Here is a 14488-nt window from a genome sequence, read left to right as displayed (position 1 = left end):
TTTTATCTTCACTCCCTACATACTAACATTCCTCTGTTAATGAATAGACGTATTCATTGTTGTATTACTTTTGTATATAAATAGAGGCAAGTGCAGGAACAAAGCGCACATCACAGGGCCCCCACTCTGGTGTGAGCGTTCTGTGATCATGCCCTTGCAAGTAAAAACTGCAGCGTCTGTGTGTTTCTACCTTTAGATTCTTAGCTGAAGAAGTATCTTTAGAATAAATCTCTTGACACACATGATGAACAAACAGTTTATGTATGAGCACATGTTGAAAATGCTAAATGTCAAGTTTAGAATAAAGATAAGAACACTTTATTAGGTGTAAAACTGCAAAAATAGTTTATTATAAACTAAATTTAAAGCAGAACAACAGGAACATTAAATTGTGCCATTATATATCATAGAGCCTTATAAAAAACCTGTAAATATATTTAAAAAATCTGTCATTTAAAAAAATAACTTTAATGTCCAAAGCTACAAATAAGTAAGAGCACATGTGAAACAAGGAATGACACTTTGCTTTAAGCTCCCATGCAATGTCTTGAAATTGTAAACTTTCTAGTATTTGATTGATCAGGATTATACTCGAAGAAACAGAGTTACAGATTTGAGAATGTCGCACTGAATTAAACTGTTATACTGCAGATTCCCTGCACTTTATGAAAAAGTTCAATAAGACTGTAAATGTAAATCTAAAATGTAAAAACAATAATATAAGGCTAATTTTTTTAAATCACTTATTTATTTTGGTTTAAATGTAACAAGGTGCTTTTAAAAACATTTTGTTTCCGTAAACTGAAACGATTTGGACTGAAAATGCAAAAAAAAAAAAAAAAAAAAAAAAGAGAACAAAACATTTATAAAGGTGACAAAAAAAATCTACAATTTAAACTCAGCGAATATCTAAACATAGAAGAAAAGGCACTGACAAACAGGGAGAAAGTTTATGGTCGCCTGGTTAGGATTCATTATCTGACTGAACCCCCAGACTCTCCAGAGATCTGACCTGCTCTAGAGCGCCTCTCCTGGAAGGGGCTTTCCTCTCTGACCCTTCTGATCCTGACTGACCTACAGTCACCAGCCTTCCATTTCCCCTGTTCCTTGACCCTACTGATCCTACAGACTCTATGTCACTTAAAATGTCACTAACACTTGCAGACGAACCACCTCGAGATCCATTGCTATGAGAAGCACGGTTGTAAGTGTAGCAGTTGCTGAAGCTGTATCCATGGGAACTGTTGTTTCTGTGAGAGTTGCTGTTGCTCGTGGGGTGGCTCGGCCTAGTCTGGGAAGTTTTACCAAAGGAAATATTATCAAAGGACTTTTGGCTATAAAAACTGTGTTCAGAGCCTGAATCATGCTGGGTGTCAGGCTTTGAAAAATGATTTGCTTCCTCTTCTACATCCACTACACCACTTGCTGCTGGTTCAGAAGCCTGAGTGAAAGTTACATCAAGTGACCTTTCTTTATGAAGGGCTGCTCTAGTAGGGGATGGAGACTTGTGCAATCTGGTGTCAGACAATCCAATGGGGGCAGCAGACGGGGCACCTCCTACCTAAAAACCAGAAATTACATTTGATGAGACAATGTGAAAAACGATTCTATTCTAACTATTCTAATCAAAACTAAAACTGAAGTAACATTAATAATGTCTCATTAACAGATACTCCTCTCATCCTGAGCTGCTAAAGAGAATGCTGCTAAAGAGCATTAAACTATAATTCTTGAACCTAACAATCTGTAGTCCGAGTTAATCTACATTTCTGCTTGATGTGGTTAAGAATCTAATGTCCACCATTATCACAGAGGGCAAGTCTACAGTGCTGTGAAGCAGTGATTTATTTATCCACAATTAAATATTTGCGTACAGATTTGTGCTCTTAAAGTTTTTCACAGGCTTATGCAAACTTTAAAATATTCACCCCACCTGCCAACAGAACATGCTTCCAAAGTTTGCTTTGCATATTCTTACCAAAGACAGAGCATCGATCCTGTAACGCCCTCCGGGCGGTGATGCCGCACCATGCAAAAGTGGTTCTATTGTGGAGGAAAGCTGAGGTCTTCCCAGAGGGTGGAAATCGGACTTGTCAATTCCAGCCATTGAAGCTAGCTGACCTAAGCTACAAAATATTTAAAAAGACATGCAATCTATTAAAAATGAATTTCCAGAGTAGATAACCAGCTAATACCAGCCTACCTTTTTCCTACAACAAATGCAAATAAAAAAATGATTATGGTAAGATGTGACTAAGATAATAAGATATTGGGTACACTGGTGGTGTAACGGTGTGGGGGGATATTTTCTTTGAAGCCCTTTATAACTGCACGACAGCTAATCTGACTACTCTCACTGATCCCTTTATGATCCCAGTGTACTCACCTTCTGATGGCTGCTTTCAGCATGATAACGTCATATTAGTTTTTGAACATGACAATGAGTTCACTGTACTCAAATAGCCTCCACAGCCACCAGATCTTAATCCAGCAGAGCATATGTTTGCTTAATCTATTCTATTAATAATTAAGGTAGTTCTGAAAGCAAAAATGGATTCAGCCTTGTGCAAGAAGATGCACCTAACTAAGTGGCTAGTGGGCGCATTTTAGATTTAAAAAACATCCAGAATGATACCCTGATTGAGTGAGTGACTGACTCAAAGATGACTGCGAAATTATACCTAACCCATGGGCTTTGGTTTCCATATACTAATCCAAGAAATGACAATGACAAACCTAGAGTTTCGTTTTGAATGAAACCTGTCCTGTCAGAATTAAACTGCAGAATCAATATCAAATTGGCCAATATTAAAATTAACTTCAGATATTTCCAAAAGAAACTGAAATCTAAGATGCACACCTTTTTAAAAAATATCACTAGTCTAATATTTTAGAAAATACACCTGTTTGACATCTTATCACAAGTCAAATACGAGCCATTAACTACACAACCTGTGGTTTTTCCAAACATAACAATTTAATGATGCATCACTAAGAGAAGTGTGCAATCTGAGTATATGCTCTTTCTATACCACTTGAGTGAACTTACTCTTGCAGACCACATTGTTACACTATAAATGATAAGAGCTACAATAATAAGCTGCTTCATCGTGCAGCTGAAATATTAAAGCTACACGAAAGTTTACTCACAGGGTGCCAGACTGTAATACTCTACAAAAATCTAGCAAACACTTTTCTGCAATGTTTTGTACAATGCACAAAGATCACTTTATAAAAAGAAAGACAGTTAAATATAAGCCACTTAAAATGGGGATCCAGTCAAAACAAAACTAAAGGCCAACTTCTGGCTCAAGAAGTGGATAAAAGCACATCCACACATAATGAAACCGAAAGCTTTTTAAAAGAACGGATTTTCAATAAACCACGTGGGTCCTGTGACAACGGTGGCATTTTGTAACGGATGCTATTAAAAAGACCCACCCAGCATCTTTGAGCAAATCCAGGAAAGCGTGAAACTTAGTGAATGATGTCTCAATGCTCTCCAGAATTGCCTCATCTTCAAGAGCACTGGAAGCCGGTGGTGCTAATGCAGAGCCACTGGCAGCAAGTGCCTCTGACAGGGAGTGATTGGCATCTCGAAGACGAGCAGTCTCCAGCTCATACTGAACAGAAATTAAATAAAGAATAAAGGCACAGCTTGGCACAGTCTTATTTATTCATTAAAAACCCCCCAAAAAACACGACTGTTCAATAAAACTGACTCTTCAATAAAGGGCGGGCTGTTGCATTACTTCATGAAAAATCAATAAGTACCTCCCACCTGACTCACAAAGAATCACACTATTTTCTATAAACAACTTTGAGAATCAAATAACATGGGAAATAACACAGTTTCAATAGCAAAAGTACACCAATTAAACCAACATGCTGTTTTCTGTTAATTCCCTGGAGTAAATTTAAAACAACTTTCGATTTGCAGCCACTAGAATGTATCTCTCTTGCACTTATGAGGGCTCAAAATTGCTGGTCAAACAGAACAGATTTTACTTTTTTTTTTTTTTTTTAAATTTGACCTTTTTTTCTGTATTTCAAGGGTCTGTGATTTGGAACATGTTGGTAAAATTAATTTTCAAATATTTTAAGAAATCAACTGATTGTGAGAGGGTTGATTTTCTATGGATTTTTATATAATTAAAACTTGCAATAAATGAAAACATTTAAAATAAATAACAGGCATAAATTTATCTGTAAGTATTACAGATTTTATTTACCTCCATGAGCCTGGACTCAGCCTTCAGTCTGGCCCTCCGCTCTTCCCCGAGCCTCAGACGGCACTCTTTTAGCTCCATCTACAGGGCATGGATCAGAAGAGCAGTGTGTGAGGTGGTTTTGTTTAATGAACTCTTCACATACCACATCTTTGACTTTAGAAGCAGCAAAAACACATTACAAAAATGACTAACCTGTATTTGTTCAAACCTCCGTGAAATGAATCTGTCCTGACGATTAAGAGAAGATGGTCTCGGTTCCACTTCCACCACTTCCTCTTCATCATCCTCCTCTGCCTCTGAATCCGACTCCATGGTAACTTTCACTGTGGCTGCACCCTAATAAGATATTAACATTAGTGCTGCTGTTTAGGGCTCTTTATTCATTACGCTGCATTACACACAGACACGAGACAGCTTACCTGAAAGCTATGGTCTGTTACAGTAATTCCAGGAGGCAAACCTCTGCAGAAGCAAAAACATAGTATTAGCCTCTACATTAGGGGTGGGTTTTTATAATCGATTTATCGATTAAAATCGATTCTGGCTTGGATTACGTAAAATCGATTCATTAAAATCCTGAATCGATTTTTTAATACAAATTTATTTTGCCCGAAATGCCAGAATCTCAGGTGAAATCTCACAAAACTTCAACAACCACCAAACAGCTAAAACAATAAATGAGAGCAGGAACACGGATTCTGCACAAAGACTTAAACACACAGCGCAGCCCGCGGATCAGAATCAGTTAGATGTCGAATTTCTCACAGTCGGGGCTGAAAGCCGACAGCCCGCTGATTCTGATCTGTCGGCGGGTCCGCGCTTTGTGTTCACGCCCTTTATGCGCTGATTGTAAAGCTGTTAGTTTGATGTCTCTCCAAACAATATTGACCGAACCAGCAGCAAAAGAAGATCCAAACTACGCTTCACATAAACATCGTCATGTATTCACTCTTACTTTTACTGTTTTGCTTCTACCATGAGGCACAGCTCTCTCTCTCTCTCTCTCCCCCCCTCTCTCTCTCTCTCTCTCCCCCCCCCCCTCTCTCTCTCTCTCTGTATGGTTTTCTGTATTATTCGCTTGCTTGTTACGCACAAGTCTACCTTTGTTTACAGCGCTATCGGCCGACTTTTTTTTTTCTTTCCGTTTTATATACTTCCGAAAAGAAAACCTAATTTCTGCCGTTCAATGCTGAACAAATTTAAACTTTTTAAAATTATGCAAAATGCTTAGCCGTGTCTCTAATAAAACCGCTGTAACTTCAGAGGTAATGTTCATATGTTGATTAATGGTTTTCTTTCGTTTTTGATGTACTGCAGAATATTTTTATAAAATCCCAGAACAGGAAAATCACCTTCATGTGTTTCTGTTTTATCTTCAGCTACTTTGACACAAAGGCATCTGCTGTGACGCTCACACCTTTGATAAAGTCTTGCGTGTGTCAGCTTCCTTTTTATAGATACAAAAATATGTAAATGTACTAATCTGAATTATAATATTTCTGACTGTCAAAATTTCCCATATTCAAATCGAAGTGAATCGAATCAAATCGAATTAAATCGAATCGTGGATCGAATCGATTCTGGACCTTGTGAATCGGAATTGAATCGATTCTAGAAATCAGTGACGATACCCAGCCCTACTCTACATGACTATAATAAACAGTGAATGCTTTTTAAACATATAATTACATTCCCTACAGGTTTCCATATGCAGAAAAAATACATTTCCAGACCCCCAAAACACACACACAATCCAAACTATCTTCCAAACTTATTAATGGAACATAGTTTTTGTTGTTTGCTTGTTGTTTCTTCTGAACATTTCTTCACCTTTGGCGTCCAGCTCGTGCAGCAGCACGCCAAGGCACATGGGGGGTGCGTGATGGCTTAGGTTTCAGAGCAGCAGCTGAACTCCGTCCACCAGGAGATGGTCCTTTATGAGTGGCTGCAAAGAGAAGACATGTCCATGAATTCTGAGAAATCTTCACTTCTAAGAAGGGTGCAGCGTTGATGATGCAAAGTCCTCATAGTATTATGAACTGTACTTTATCACCATGTATTAAAAGTGCCTTGAGGTGTCTGTTGTGATTTGGCACTATAGAAATGAATAATAATCAATCCATCCATCGTAGGCAGCACGGTGGCACGGTGGTTAGCACTGTTGCCGCACAGCAAGAAGGTCCTGAGTTCAATTCCACCATCAGGTCTTTCTGTGTGGAGTTTGCATGTTCTCCCCGTGTTTGCGTGGGTTCCCTCCGGGTACTCCGGCTTCCTCCCACCATCCAAAGACATGCAGCTTGTGGGGATAGGTTAATTGGAAAATCCAAATTGCCATTAGGTGTAAATGTGCGAGTGAATGTGAGTGTGAATGGTTGTCTGTCCCTGTGTGTTGGCCCTGCGACAGACTGGCGACCTGTCCAGGGTGTACCCCGCCTCTCGCCCTATGACAGCTGGGATAGGCTCCAGCGCCCCCCGCGACCCTGAAAAGGAGAAGCGGAAGCGAATGGATGGATGGATCCATCCATCGTCTTTTGCCATCAAATTCAGGGACGTGGGGGGTCTGGAGTCTATCCTAGGAGTCTCAGGGCGAGAGGCAAGGTACACCCTGGACAGGCCGCCAGTCTGCCACAGGGCTAACAGACGGAGACAGACAACCATTCGCACTCGCATCCACACATATGGGCAATTAACCTAACCCCACTAACTGCATGTCTTTGGACTGCAGGAGGAAGCCGTAGTACCTGGAGAGAACCCACACAAACATGGGGAGAACATGCAAACACCACACAGAAAGACCCTGGCCTGATATAGGACTTGAACTCAGGGCCTTGCTGTGAGGCAACAGTGCTAATCACTACATCACTAGGCATTAATGTGCATTAATAATATTTAATTAAACTGAACAGTGATAAATGATAAACTGATAAATCTTTGCTCACAGAAAATTGTTAGGTCCCTCCCAATAATAACACAAGATATGCAGAAAATAGTGGAAATGATTATAATGGCCAGCAGAACATGTGTGGGCTTTCCATGAATTAATCAATGCAAAAATTATAAGAACTACATGCTTTGTGAAACTAGCAGATATTACTTGCTTCTAACAAGCAGGGTATAAACATCACAAGCAAATAGATGAAAGACTAATTAATCTAGGTGAGTATCTACTGAAATCATCCTATATATAAGGGCAAAGTCAACTAAACCATAATCAAACACATCACAAATTCAGGAATATTTTTGCACCTATCAGCAGGAGAAACAAAATAAAATCACAATGAATTCAGTTCTTACCATGTCTCCAGATGACTTAAAAATTAAATTTGAGAAGTTGAAAAGACACCGAGAATAAGCAATACTATCTCAAACAGACTGAAAGAAATCCTCCAGTGAATTTACAGTGCACACACACACGCACAAAAAACCCCCAACATAAAACAGAGAAATGTGCCTATGCTCATAAAAAATAAATGAATAAAGGTCTGTTTTTAATAGGCTGATTTTAGGTGTACAACCAGAAATACTGAAATTACTGTGTTTTGTCCGACTAGGGAGACAATAACATGGAGTTACATGCAGTCTGCCAGTGTTTATCTGGAACATGGAACAAGAAAAATGTATGTATACATAAATACCTATTCTAAATGCAGCTTTCCCTCTAACTGTACTGGGTAATGCTCTCCTCCTTGGACCAGAAGCTCTCTGTGGCTCTGACGCTGCAGGCTTGATCCAGCAATACTGTAGGACAACATAAGGAAGACACATGCATACAAATACACCACCTAGAGCAATGCCCCCCCCCCCCCCCCCCCCGGGAATATTTCTCCCAAAAACTTACCTCTGGTGACTGTCCATGACCATTCATTAGTACTTTCTCTATTATAGTTTTAATTAGGAGTTTATCTGAAAAGAAAACTCAAAATCAGTAAAGATTCAGCACCAGAAACATTTCTAGAAATGTATGTTTTGTGGGTTTAGAGATGAACTACTACATGACTGATGTAATTACAGTATTACTCAAATGATTTTTCTACAATTGGAAAGTACCACGCACACACAAAATTTGGTTTGCATTAGTATGTCAAATGGAAACATGGAACAACATGTTTGATCAGATTGGGAAACGCGCTATTAAGTCTGGAAAAAAACACGAAAATGCTATTGCCTTGACTGAGGTAGCAACTTACCAACTAACGGGTTACCACGGATATCCAGCACACACAAAGAAGAATTCGTTTTCAAGGCTTCTAGCAAACGACGAGCGCCCTCGTTGGAAAGACCACATCTTTGCAGGTCCACAGCTGTTTTACAAGCCAAAAATCAGAAACAGAAATCCTATCAAAAGTTTGTACAATAAGGAAAACAAACAAACACAACCAAACACCACAAACTCACAAATCTACTAACCTTTAACCCAGAGGTCTTCAGCAAGTTCACTCGCAAGAGCCGCAGCACCCCGGTCCCCAATTAAAGTGTTACAGTTAAGTGTGACACGGCGAAGACCTCCCATACCCTCAAACTGCGGCTGTCGATACCTCAGAGACTCCGCCCACGCCGTACCATGTCTTTGCATACCCTGATGCTTTAAGATAAATAAAAGGATTCTTACAAAAGTTGTGATGAAAAATTTTTCATCACACTTCTATTACTGAACGAAAAGGCCCACTTTTATCTTTTATTGCAAAATGTACTGCTGTCTGACCCCTCACAAAGGTGAATTAATTCATAAAGACCACCTGCTCGTGTGCACCTCAATTTTTTTCAGATTTCCCTAACAAACTTTTTCAACAATTATTATCTGGATAGTTTACAATTATTAAATAATTATCTCTCAATAAAAAAATAAAATAGACTGCCTGATGACACTGAAAATCAAATACTATACCTTGATAATATTGGCCATGTGCTCTGCCCCCCTCCAGGTAAGACTGCATCCACTAAAATCCACTGCCCTGATGTTAGCAGAATACTTAACGCTTTGGCAAATGACTAAAACATATAGAAACATATAGAACACACAGTTACACAGGTAACATACAATACAAACTCCTTTCCTGAACAAAATTAGGAGACAGTAATATAATTGCACATACCCTCTAAGCCCTCATCAGTGATTGGACAATTAACCAGAGATAGGTTTTCCAAGGAAGTGCTTTTTGCCAAACCCTAGATTAGGATCATTTCAACAAAGAACTTGGTTTAATAAATGTCCATTCTAAGAGTGAACAAAAAAGCAACAAACACAGAAAGAGTTCCAAATAACATTTTAAAAAATTAAATAGTTGCAATGCTTTGCTTTTAAAATGCTCTGCTTTCACCTTTGTCAGGGTGATGAGGTCCCTTTCTCTCAGCGGAAGTCCATTGAGCTGCAGCATCTTGAGGTTGGGAGAGACAGTGAGGCACTCTCTGAGGGCCTTGCACAGCTTTAATGTCATATCCTTGGAGCGAATAGCTGGAATCTTCCTCCTGAAGCTAGACTTAAGATATCTTCTATCTGAAACCAATGGTGACATTGTTGTTTTAAGTAAAATCTGAAAATCAACAAGTTTCGAACATAGACAATTAAAATCGTATAAACTGTTTCAATAACGTACCTGCCTCTCCAGAAACCAAACTAGCTTGGTATGTGCTACTTATTGCTATGTGGTGCAGGTGTTTGTTAATGGATATAGAGCTGAGAACGGGTGGCCAGTCTGTTAGCTTCAGCTTGTCTCCATTAAAGTCCAGCATCCCTTTGTTGAGGTTCATTTTAACTGCAGGAAGGGGGACAGATTCCTGCCTGGCACAGGCAAACTCATAGTAAGCCATAAAGTCCTGAGCACCCTGCCGCCGAATCTGAGCGCTGTCCGGGGCCATCTTTGATCTAGGAATAAAAATATTCAAAATAAGACAAAGAGAACTATTTAAATTGGTAGGAATACTTCAAGATCACAGTAATGGAAAAACAGCACACATCACGGCAACTCTACTTTTACACCATATCGTATTTTTCATACGATCACTTCAATTTAAGTAGAAAATTCTCCTATTTCTGTGTATATGATTACATCTTTGTCTTCTTCCTGAAGCTGGTCCTTTCAAGGGTCGACACAGAGGATCACCTGCTCCATCTCACCCCATCTCTAGCATCCCGTTCTGTCACACCAACCCTCTGCATGTCCTCCTTTACTACACCAAGAACCTCCTCTGAAGTCTTCCTCTTTCCCTCCTGCCTGGCAGCTTCACATTCAACATCTTTTATCCAATATTGTCCAAACCGCTCTTTAATTTCACCTCCAAAACACTTAACCTGAGCCGTCTTTCTGATATACTTTTCTGAGCTTGTCTATCCTGGCCACCACCTTAGAAACCTTTGCTTTCACTGCTGTTATCCTTCTGTCACAAATCAACACCTGACACTCGTCTCCAACCACTCCACCCTACGTGCACTCGCTTCTTCACCTCTCTCGTGCACTGTCCTTTGCCCTCGATTGTTGACTGCAGGTATTTAAATATATATATATAATTAGACATCTGCTGAAAAAGTTCTAATTCTTAAACACTATGTATCACTTGTAAACTGGTACATAAATGACTATGTTTTGTTATTAATTATTTGAAAGTTTGAGGATTAATACACCATAACAATGATAAACAGAATATGAAACTTTTTGTCTAAAAGACTCCTCTGGTGTTCAAAACAACTTATATTTAAGATAGATTTTATTTTTGTTATTATTAATCTCTGGATCTCTTCTACAGTGTGTCTTCTGTCCCATCTTCCTCCCATCACCCCCTAGCAGTTGTGGCAATTACCTCCCCTAACTGAGCTTAGTTCTGTTGGAGGTTTCCGCCTATTAAATGGAATTTTTTTCCTTCCCACTGTCACCAAGTGCTTGTTCAAAGGGGTTCTCTGATTCTTTCAATTACCTTACCTTACAATATAAAGCACCTTGGGGCGACTGTTGCTGTGATTTGTTGCTATAAAAATGACACTGAATTGAAATTGAACTGAATTAATTTACAAAACTTGTTCAACTTTATTAACGTATTGCTATAGCATAACATTTACAGACACAGTAACAGGTATGTGGGGTGGCCATATGCGAGCCACTAAAAATATTGAGGTGGCACACCAAAAACAGAATTTACAGTTTTGTTATGCTCTAGGTTACTTGAAAATATGGCAAAATAATTAATCTAAAATAATGATATTCCTACTTAATTTCCTGCTAATAAAGTTTATATCACTTAAAATAGGTAAATATGAAAACCAAATGAGATTTTGAAATCTATATTAATCAGTTTTAACTGATCGACTGAATAATTAATTGAGTGGAAGTCCCAGGATGGTTTTACTGATTCTCAGCAGAGCTGACTAGAAGCAGCTTAAGATTCACTCTCCCAGACTGGAGTTCACTTTAACAGCAAACTTGTTCATGAAATACAAATAAATATTAGATCATTAGATTTCCATGTTGGCCCTGAGATGCACAGTGATCTGTCCAGGGACTGGCACCAGCTTTTCTGCACCCTTATTACATTATTCCCAAAATAGGGCAGTCAGGGGGAGCCACTGGGGGTGCCAGCAAATTTTGGGGGGTAGCCAGTGCCTCCTCTGGGCCCGCAGAAAAAAAAAAAAGCTATCAAGATATTTCGATAGCTTTGTTATGTAGCTGATGGACAGTTATCACTATTAAGCCAAGCCATAACCAGACCTTCATCTGAAGATCATACACAGATCACAAGTGTTCGTTAACATTTCAATGTTAACCTTACAATAAAGCTAATCGTTGACTTTCACTGATTTTGAATCTTCACCAGTTATCTATGCACAGTGTAGCCGCTTTCTCTCATTAAGTGCAGAGCGCTAAGGTTAAACCAGTGGCGTTAGCTCAGCTCGGCTCCTAGCAACCAAAGACTGTCTATGCTAGCAGTGAATGTCAGCATCAGGGTCTAGAGCTGCTGTTTTTAATTGTGCCTTCATGCATTACACAACTGGATTTAATCAAAAATAAAATAATATAATGTTCTTTCATACCCAACTAAAGACTATACCGTCGCGGGACTGATGTATGACTTTTCCTCGACGTTGCTTGACAACTTCAGCGGTCTGTTATTGTTGACAACATAAACGACCGCTCAAAAGTGGCGCTGTAGTGCCAGCAAACCCACGCCCACTTCTTCCTCAGTGTACCATTTGCAGCTCTAGCCAGAGATCTGCTGCCATCTATCAAAGCGGAGCGGTAAAACATATCACAGGGAGTCACAGCCAATGACTGTACGGTCATAACCTATTTAGAGAAGCTTGAGTACATAATAAACTATCCAGTTATAAAACAGATGACACCCCTCTTGAGAATCAAAAAGACTAAGTGATACTTCAACATGTCATTACAAAGAAATCAAAGAAGTTAATCTGCATTCCCCACTGGGCCTAAATTTTAGGAAATAAATGTGTACAATAACCGTTTTGGCTAAGCAAATTTATGCAAAAATGGATTTGGATTTAAATGCACTGATAAAGATATCCCTATTCTGGTAAATCAACCACTCCTAGTTGAATGAATGTGATGTTAAAAGTTTCTTTCTGCCATTTAGAAATCAGAAATCAGAAAGGGTTTTATTGCCAAATGTTGAGCAGGTTTACAACATTAGGAAATTGCTGCGGTACTTAGTGCAACGCTGCGGTACTTAGTGTGTTATAGTTAAACTGTGGATGCTCCAATTCTTAAATCCTATTGGTGTTAAATCTTATTCTACTTAAAGGAACACACAGCCACTCTCCATATCCTGTTTGGGAGGAACAGCCACAACCTTCAATTACGTCATTCTAAGAAGTGAATTCAGTGAAACAGTCTTCTATGTAATCATTTCCTTTTTGGTCATTTTGTTGACTGCTTTAGCACTACCTTTATGAGATTTTGAAGCAGATACAATATTCACATCATTTATGACTTGAAAAAGATAATAATACTAGCAATTAATGTTGTATTTTTACGTTTTGTATAATGTATTTAAACAATTCCAATACAGTAAAAATTAGGGCATTTGACAGCTCTAAAATGCACTAAACTATTTTTAAAGACTCTCTCATATTCACATTACACAGTCAACTTTCTTGAAAGTTGTCCAGGATAAGACAATTAACTTTCTTTCTTGGGGCCATCAATCAGGTGGCACGTCTCACATGTAAGAAAGCATTGTCTTTTGTTCGGCAGACTGCAGGGAAAGGCTGCATTGAGCAGTTGTGTTTGTTGAATGTAAGATAAACAGATTTGTGAAATATTTTCATATCTAATCTTGATTAATGGGTTGGCATGTCAGAGTTTCTTTACTCAGGAGGATTTGTGAAGTAGCTGGTCTGTTGGTGGTAATCAAATATTGTGGAGTGTGCCGAGTTCCTGTTGATGCTCACTCTAGATTATTTCAGAGCTTTTTCTTTCAAATATTTCAATTAATAATATCTTTTAATATTTAGGCTACTTATGTCTTGAATATGATTAAGATTTTACTGGTCCTCATCCCCAGATCAAACCCCTACCCACTTATTTTAAGTGTGATCCTCATGGCTTTACCTCAGCTGAGTGCCAGTGGACTGACACTCACTTGTATGGTATGACATGAGGAACTCACAACTATGTGAACAAAAGGTACAAACTCTCACTCACAGACATCACCGACTGCATAAAAACCAGTGGGCCGTAGAACTCATTCACAAAACAATGCTACCCTTGCTAAAAAAACACAGAATAGGACATGCATATCTGCATTTTTCACACAGTACTACTGATTCTGTTTTCTTTGTGCTTTGAGTGTGAGGGTTCTAAAGGTTTCCAGCACTATCTTTCCGTCTTTCTTTTTCATCCCACATACACCATATATACACCATCCATATATACACCATCCATATATATATATATATATATATATATATATATATATATATATATATATATATATATATATATACGATTGAAAAAGATTGATTTAAAATGTATTTAGTGAAAGTAATGATTTTATCTTTCTAAACTCTAGGTTGAATGCTTGCAACTGAGTTAAGTGTATTGTTTGGAAGTCTATAGGCAACCTTCTGTAAGCATGAAAGGTCCTCTAATGATGAAAGAGACTTGTTGAAATATAGTTTCCCATATATATTCTGTTTTAAGTTTTTTTTTTTTTGTTTTTTTTTTATAGTTTAAACAATTTTAACAAACACACCCACACAGAGAATTTTTAAGCATAAGATGAAGCTAAATGTGTACACACAACAGAGA

The 14488-nt window shown here is 38.5% G+C and overlaps 1 protein-coding gene across 2 annotated transcripts; it reads right to left on the bottom strand.

Moving 5' to 3' along the window:
- Positions 1-309: 309 nt before the first annotated feature.
- Positions 310-12495, bottom strand: cep78 (centrosomal protein 78). Of its 2 annotated transcripts, none has more exons than XM_085181042.1 (16): positions 12270-12495; positions 9827-10095; positions 9551-9726; positions 9326-9398; positions 9118-9221; positions 8640-8814; positions 8420-8533; positions 8071-8135; positions 7868-7970; positions 6063-6177; positions 4652-4694; positions 4425-4568; positions 4233-4310; positions 3442-3623; positions 1979-2126; positions 310-1561 (listed from the first exon to the last, which is right to left on the bottom strand). In XM_085181042.1, exons 2-16 carry the CDS (start codon positions 10086-10088, stop codon positions 965-967), a joined length of 2379 nt encoding a protein of 792 aa, XP_085037168.1. In that variant the 5' UTR covers positions 10089-10095; positions 12270-12495; the 3' UTR covers positions 310-964. The 2 variants fall into 2 exon arrangements, with proteins under 2 accessions (XP_085037168.1, XP_085037167.1); XM_085181041.1 differs by having other exon boundaries at positions 12253-12494.
- Between the last annotated feature and the right edge of the window lie 1993 nt (positions 12496-14488).

Source organism: Neolamprologus multifasciatus, chromosome 12, assembly GCF_963576455.1.
Source record: "Neolamprologus multifasciatus chromosome 12, fNeoMul1.2, whole genome shotgun sequence".
NCBI classification, from domain to species: Eukaryota; Metazoa; Chordata; class Actinopteri; order Cichliformes; family Cichlidae; genus Neolamprologus; species Neolamprologus multifasciatus.
The sequence above is the reverse complement of the archived record's forward strand: the minus strand, read 5'-3'. Positions and strand labels throughout refer to the sequence as shown.

Excerpts from the sequence above, each read along its gene's own strand:
- cep78 (XM_085181042.1), bottom strand. The coding sequence starts at position 10,088 with ATGGCCCCGGACAGCGCTCAGATTCGGCGGCAGGGTGCTCAGGACTTT. Across the intron at positions 9,727-9,826 it reads TTTGGTTTCTGGAGAGGCAG|ATAGAAGATATCTTAAGTCT; the intron begins GTACGTTATTGA and ends CATTGGTTTCAG. Across the intron at positions 4,695-6,062 it reads GCACGAGCTGGACGCCAAAG|AGGTTTGCCTCCTGGAATTA; the intron begins GTGAAGAAATGT and ends TTGCTTCTGCAG.